We start from the raw sequence: 7,523 nt of genomic DNA, 5'->3' as shown, positions 1-7,523 counted from the left end.
GAGTCATGGAGCCCCCGTGTCTCAGAGAGGGACAGTTGGAGAGCTCGTGGAGCCCCCGTGTCTCAGAGAGGGACAGTTGGAGAGCTCGTGGAGCCCCCGTGTCTCAGAGAGGGACAGTTGGAGAGCTCGTGGAGCCCCCGTGTCTCAGAGAGGGACAGTTGGAGAGCTCGTGGAGCCCCCGTGTCTCAGAGAGGGACAGTTGGAGAGCCCGTTAGACCAAAGTTTCAGTATAGTTCAGTTACCAGAGCGCAGGCTGCAGATTGTGAAGAGTGGAGGAAACTTCTCCACAATCCTTACCTTGAAAGGGATTCAATGTCTGATTTTAATTAAGGCGTGACGCATTCTGCTTCAAAGCAAATGCCTTGAAACAAATATAATTTGGGAGTGAATTAAATGTGAATTAAATGTGAATTAAATAATAGTTGTACAGGTTATTATTATGTTTCCCTCATTTTTCCATCTCGGTTGAATCTATCTTGTATTTTCGAGGGAATTCTCCTCAACGGTTCTGAACGTATTTCCCAGAGCTGTAAGTCAGGTGCATGAAATTAGATAATACAGCAGCACACTCAGATGCACTTTAATTTTCTGTGTGTGTCCATATGTAGCAGAAAGAAACAAGCGAATAAGCAGGAAACTGCCACCTGGTCTAATGTGGTCTTAAAGGAGAATGTGGCGCATCAATCAGACAGCCTCTCTTCTTGTCTTCTGCTTATGCATTTATTAACTTTCATCTTTGTTAGAGCCTCAACAGCATTCTGTACAGTACAGAACTCGTCTCTGCTTTGTTCCTCCTCTCCTCTCCTCTCCTCTCCTCTCCTCTCCTCTCCTCTCCTCTCCTCTCCTCCTCCCCTCTCCTCTCCACCTGTCCATTAAGTCTGTGGAGTCGTGCATCTTCACCAGTTACCACTTCTCCTTCTACTTAAATAACATTTGTACATGTTTTATTAAATTGTTTTGCTCGAATGAAGACAAATTCCTGACTTGGAAAAATAATTGTTCTGCATCTCCTGTAATTTAATCTATTTCAGCTGAGTTCACACTATAACTAAAGAGCACGAGCATGGGTGGAAATCTATACGTTGACTGCTGTGTGCATGGTTTTATATGAAAATCATGAAAATACAATTTAAATTATGTTTTAATCTTTTTCCAAAAATATGAAATGGTCGAGATATCTGGACGATGTGCTCCGTCTGTTTCATGCTTTTTCTTTGTTGTAAACCTTACAGTAAATACTGGTCTACACTTTTCTGTTGATATGATTTTAAGAAGCTGCATAGATGTATAGATGTATAGATCATGCTCTTAACAAGCCTCGACTGAGGCAAATGTGTTTACTGAGGATGTCACAGGAAAGAGAGTAATTTCAAGAAAGTTATGACCAAAAACCTTATGAACGTATTAATATATTGATGGCCGAAGAGAAAAACCTCCTATCTAAAAAATGCACTTTTTTGAAAATACATCAAAAAAGTTGTTGTTTTCTTGCAGAATGCTATTTGTTAGGGATACCCAATACATAATACAAAATACACACAGGCAAAAAAAAAGAAAAATGCAGATAGAAGGTTTCCCCCACTTTTCCTGGATCATTTTGCAGATAGGAGGTTTTGCACTTTGGCCATTGATCTTCTCAAATTAAAGGAATAATTTAAACCACAAAGAGACATAAAACAACCACACAAAGATGTAGAATAACCACAAAGACATGCTAAATGACCACAAAGAGACACAAAACAATCACAAAGAGATGCAAACTTGCCAAAAAGAGATACCGAACAAGCAAAGGGAGACACAAAACAACCACCAAAAAAAAAGCTAAATGACCACAAAGAGACGTTGAACAACCACAGAGAAACACAAAACACCCACAAAGTGATGAAAAAAACCCACAAAGTGATGCAAAATAACTACAGAGATACAGAACAACCACAAAGAGACACAAAATCACCACAAAGAGACATAGAACAACCACAAAGAGATGCAAAATCACCACAAAGAGACACAAAATCCCCACAAAGAGACACACAATCCACACAAAGAGACACACAATCCACACAAAAAATGACGACAAAGAGATGCAGAACGACCACATAGAGACAAAAAACAACAACAAAGAGGATGGATATCATGTGTGAAAGCATGAAGGTGAACAAAGTCGGTGTGTTGTAGAGCGCTACAGAACCTTCACTGGAGGTCACCGCGGGTCAGTCTGCAGGTCGGCTTGCTATCTGTTCCCGGTGACGGCCTCGCAGCACATGTGCAGAAAGCAGCCGTTAGAAAAGGGGCATCATAGATTTAAATGGAATCTCTGTTAATTCAAACCTGTTGAAAGCTGACTAGCTAGCTGAAAGCTACTAACTTTGGACATTTAGAGTGAATACGGGACAGACGGGGCTGTTACTGTTCAGTCCTGTGGCGCCCCGTGGTCCAGAGAACGCCATTTAGGCCCGATGTGTTATAATCTCACAGCATCTGCTGATGCATCTTTCTGTCTGGCAGCGTGAGGGGGCCGTCACCGTCACATTCATGACAACAGCAACACATTTCAATATGCATGCGCAGGCCCGCATACACATCGCCCCACGTGCACGCGTACCACTCACCACGCACGCAATGTATGCACTCCTCAAAAACACACATCCACCTCACACGCTGGGATTTGCCCGCGACAAAAGGAGCGCGGTGCGAAGTGTGAAGTGTGTATCCGTCACGTCGGTGTGCTGTCAGCGTGTGAGGTTGCAGTGAATGAGGAATCCGAGATGGCGCGCCGACATCGCTGGCGGACTTTGCCAAAGACGCCTGTCCCCAAATTATCACCTCCGCCTGCAGCACCCCCGTCAGCTCGGAGCTCCGCTCGCTCCCAGCAGTCCCACCGCCTCCGGAAAATGATCCGCACAGCTGAATCCATTCTTGATGGGCGACACACGCGTGCAGGCCTCACGCACCGCGGGAGGGAGGGGGGGGGGGGGATTTAAAAGGGTTTCATCAATTCAGTGTATTTTTTATATCTCAGGAGCAAAAGAAAAGTAATAAAAGAACATACTGTACACATGCAGGAAACGAGAAACTAATAAATACACAACACATCTAATAATAAATACATTTTGCAGTCTGACATACATTCTGCATAACCAATTTACATGAATTTAAATATCAGATTCAACCTGCTCTAACAGATGCACTTGTTTAGTAGCTGGAGGGGATGCAGAACTCGCCGCGGAAGCTTTCGGAATCACCACAGTTCTGTCATTTAATAGATTGCGTCGCCAGCAATTAAATGTTGAAGCATCCGTTCTTAAATCAAGGGGCCGCATGCCTTTGTGCTTCATAGCCAGTTTCCATCTGTACTTCCTGTCAAGCTGTGCATGAATTATTGTTGTTGGGGAGGCAAATGGACAATGGTTTACTGCTGTGGATAAATAGATCATGTGTTTGATGATCAATTATGTGTTTCAGTGATCATGCAAAAGTGGCAAATATTTTCTGCTTCCATCTTCTCAAACGTCATCATTTCCTGCTTCTCTCTGCTCCATGTCACCTGTTTGCCGTGGCCTGAGTCAGACAGACGAGACGGCACCGTGGGCTCTCAGAACATTGTTCATCGGGAAAAAACATATTGATATATTAATTGAGAACAAATACCTTTTTTGTTGTAGCCCTAAAATCATCTGTTGATTCATTAATTAGTCGATCAACAGACATTTTCAAAGAAAAATACTCTACCTAGCTCCTCAATAGTGAGGATTCGCTGCTTCTTCTTTTATGGTCAATAGAATATCTTAAACAAACAAGATGCCTGGTAATATCAGTTTGACTTTGGAATATTGTATAGGGCATTTTTTCATAATTCTTTCACATTTTATAGACCAAACGATTAATCATTTAATATCGAAAATAGTAAGCAGATTGGTAATTTAATAGCTTTTAAAATTCACCCAACAGAAGAACCCAGCCCAGTGTTGCCAACCTCTTTCCAATAAAACCAGCAAATCACTGTAAAATAAAAAGAATTGACAAACATTGAAATTTGGTGGCATCAGACAAACATTATCCTTAGAAATCTGAATTTAGAACCTGTTGTCTCCAATATTGAAGACGTTAATTTAGATTTCTGTGTGGCCCATACATTGTCAGGAAATTATAGCAGGAACCAGAGGAAGGAGGTGACAACACAATATTCAGTTTACAATGAAACAAAATAACTAAATAGCATCTGAACTTCCAACTGAAGAAGAACATATTTGGCTTTATAGATGACTTCCACAGTGAAATCCATTACTTTTGTTCCGTTCCACCATTCCTGTCTTTACAACACATTCTTCATACCAGCTCTGCTCTGTTGTTTTCCCTCTCAGTTGCCGAAAGAGTTGCAGAGAAGAAGAGGAAGAGGAAGAGGAGGGAGGAGGTGATGTTCACCGTGACTGTCTGCTCAGCGAGGGTTTGAGCCTCCTGGACGCCTCACAGCAGCCTCTCCTTAGGCCCGCTGTCCTAAACCGAAAACAACAAGCGGCCGAACTTCCCCACCCGACACCTGGCCCTCCTGCAGTCCGCTCGGCTCCGGTCCCGTGTGCCATGGCCTTCACCTTGTCAGAGATCATGGCAGCCAGACGGCAGCAGTCGCAGCAGGCTCAGTCACAGGCCCAGCGAGGCAACAGGACGGCGGTGGAAGTGGACGAATACAGCACCAACCCCACTCAGGCCTTCACCTTCTACAACATCAACCAGGGACGCTTCCAGCCACCACACGTCCACATGTGAGTACACACAAGAAGCAGGTGGTTCCTTAAAGGAGCATACAGTGTGCATCCTGGATATAATTACTATATTATTGTATTACATTTACTCTTGATTCATTTGTTGTGCGGATCTAATTAGGAATTATCATCATCCATCCAATATTCCATTACTTTTACTGATGTTTCAGTTATCGATTCCGTATCTGACTCAAGTCAAAGTAATCATTCAACACTGCTACCAACACCTCTAAAGCTCCTTAACTATCACATTTCATCAGGTTTATTAGATTTGTATACACAAAGAGAACCATAAAAATGATGTAATGTAAACTCGCTGTGTCGATATCATCATGACCAGAAACAAAAACAGCAAGACAATTACCACATTGAACTAGCAAGCTAACAGCGTGCTAAGCTAACTAGCATGCTAGCAACCAAACAATCCTTTTCAGAGCAGCATTAGTCGATAGGGTGCTAAGCTAACTAGCATGCTAGCAACCAAACAATCCTCTTCAGAGCAGCATTAGTCGACAGTGTGCTAAGCTAACTAGCATGCTAGCAACCAAACAATCCTCTTCAGAGCAGCATTAGTCGATAGGGTGCTAAGCTAACTAGCATGCTAACAACCAAACAATCCTCTTCAGAGCAGCATTAGTTGACAGCATGCTAAGCTAACTAGCATGCTAGCAACCAAACAATCCTCTTCAGAGCAGCATTAGTTGATAGGGTGCTAAGCTAACTAGCATGCTAACAACCAAACAATCCTCTTCAGAGCAGTATTAGTCGACAGCGTGCTAAGCTAACTAGCATGCTAGCAACCAAACAATCCTCTTCAGAGCAGCATTGCTGCATCTTTAGAGGAGAGAGGGCGCTATGTTTCACGTATCGTCTGCATGTGTCCGTTCCTCCCACATCTACTGGCATCAAAACAGGACGGCTGTGGTACAACAGCAACCTCTGGCTTGATTCCATTGGCTGCCTGGGCCAAGTGTGACATTGACGTGGAGTCTTGTTGCAGCGTCTTGAAGGTGCTCCAACATTGTGATGTACGGCGTGAGAGAGGAGAGCGCGGCAGGTAGCGTCGTACCGGAGGAAGACGATGTCGGCGTGATCGGGTCTGAAGTGCATGAAACGGGAATTCATTTGAGAATGAATGAACAGAAAGGGAAACCATCGTGTAATGTGTCCTCCTTCAGTGTTGCATTTGTGGTGACACAGCATCTCTGACTTCCACATGTTCAGTTTTAACTTGAGTTAATTTAACCAAGAATAAACACCGGCCGGTTCTCTGCAGGCCCCCATAAAGCATCACGTTACACATCCGTATCCCCACAAGTAGAAATGAAACATTCTCTAGGAATCCTCATCTGCATTTCATTACTTTGTGACTCCTTCCCCATTTCCACCGGTCTCTCTCTCTCTTGTGGCGGAGGAGGTGGGTGTTGTCGTACCTGGAGTAGCGCTCGATAAAGTGGGCCACGGTTATTCACCAGCTCCCCCCACCCCTGGAGACCCTGTGGATCTGCACACTCGCTGTGGATCCCACAGGACTCTCTCCTCTTTTTCTACATCTGTGCTTTATTCTTCTTCTATCTCTGCACATTCCTCTCTCTGTCTCTCTTTTGTTGTGGCCCCTCGCTTCTCGCTCCGCCTCTCGTTTCCTCCGCTGCCTCGGTCTGTGGGGATGGATACCAATTCAAACTTCTTTCATTGTCAGCCTCTTACCACATACTTTGCATCTCTCTCTCTCTCTCTCTCTCTCTCTCTCTCTCTCTCTCACCTGTAAGTTCTCCCAGAGCCACAGTGACCCCTTTCTCCTTTCCCCTCCTCCCTTAACTTGTTGTCTTTTGTCGTTCCCCCCTCGCTTCAGGGTGGACCCGATGCCCCACGACACGCCCAAGCCGCCGGGCTACACCCGCTTCGTGTGCATCTCGGACACCCACTCCCGCACCGACAGCATCCAGATGCCGTACGGAGACGTGTTCATCCACGCCGGGGACTTCACCGAGCTGGGACTGCCCTCCGAGGTCAAGAAGTTCAACGACTGGCTAGGTTAGCATCTGTGTGTGGTTCTGGATCAAGAGCGGGTCAGGGCCCGGGTTTTCTCTTAACTAGGTCCCGTAGTCACGGTCAGTGCCAGGCTACATTCTCTATGCTTCTAAGATCACTTTCAATAGGAGAAGATTCTTTGGAGCTTTCTCAGGGTGAGAGGCGTTTTTTCTGTCCGATCAAAGGTTTGATACATTTTACAACATTGACTGCAAAAGAATACTTTCCTGCTGATGGGTTTCCCAAGCATGCCACGAATCCATTTCCTCCCTTACGGAATAGATTTGAGCCTTCTCTTCCTTGTTGGTGAGTTCAAAGACGCTCCGAGAGCATCAAAGCTTTGAGTCAACTTATGAACAGCACATATCCTAAATGTAACAAGCAACACAATTTCACAGTGTGCTTCTTATTTGTCCTCCGTCTTCAATTTTGGAACAACAGAGCTCATGAATGCATCACTTTGTGGCGGCCGATTGACTTCCTTGAACACACCACAAAGGAGAGTTTTTTCTTTCAAATCAATAAGGGTCTCTGCTCATAACTGCACTTCCACACAATGAGAACTTTGACAAAAGGATGAAGTAGTGTTCCAAGTGTTCAATGTGACGTACAGGAGGTCTTTTCTAACTCAAACCTGGTGCAGTGCTTTGGAAACAGTCCTGCAGCATGATGTGGTGGGTCTGGTTTGTGTTACGCTGCTCTCAGACCTGCCACAGCTCAGTTCCTGTAGTT

The 7,523-nt window shown here is 44.6% G+C and overlaps 1 protein-coding gene across 1 annotated transcript in view; it reads left to right on the top strand.

Annotated features, from left to right (window-relative positions):
• The first annotated feature begins 4,578 nt into the window (after positions 1-4,578).
• Positions 4,579-7,523, top strand: part of mpped1 (metallophosphoesterase domain containing 1) — a 62,541-nt gene continuing 59,596 nt past the window's right edge. Inside the window, exons 1-2 of the mRNA XM_034526510.1 lie at positions 4,579-4,760; positions 6,613-6,794. Of these exons, the coding sequence (XP_034382401.1) occupies positions 4,579-4,760; positions 6,613-6,794 (364 nt within the window). The remainder of the gene's footprint in view (positions 4,761-6,612; positions 6,795-7,523) is intronic.

The sequence above is a fragment of the Cyclopterus lumpus genome, chromosome 23 (genome assembly GCF_009769545.1).
Source record: "Cyclopterus lumpus isolate fCycLum1 chromosome 23, fCycLum1.pri, whole genome shotgun sequence".
In the NCBI taxonomy this organism is placed as follows: Eukaryota; Metazoa; Chordata; class Actinopteri; order Perciformes; family Cyclopteridae; genus Cyclopterus; species Cyclopterus lumpus.
This window is presented reverse-complemented; position numbering and strand designations above follow the sequence as displayed.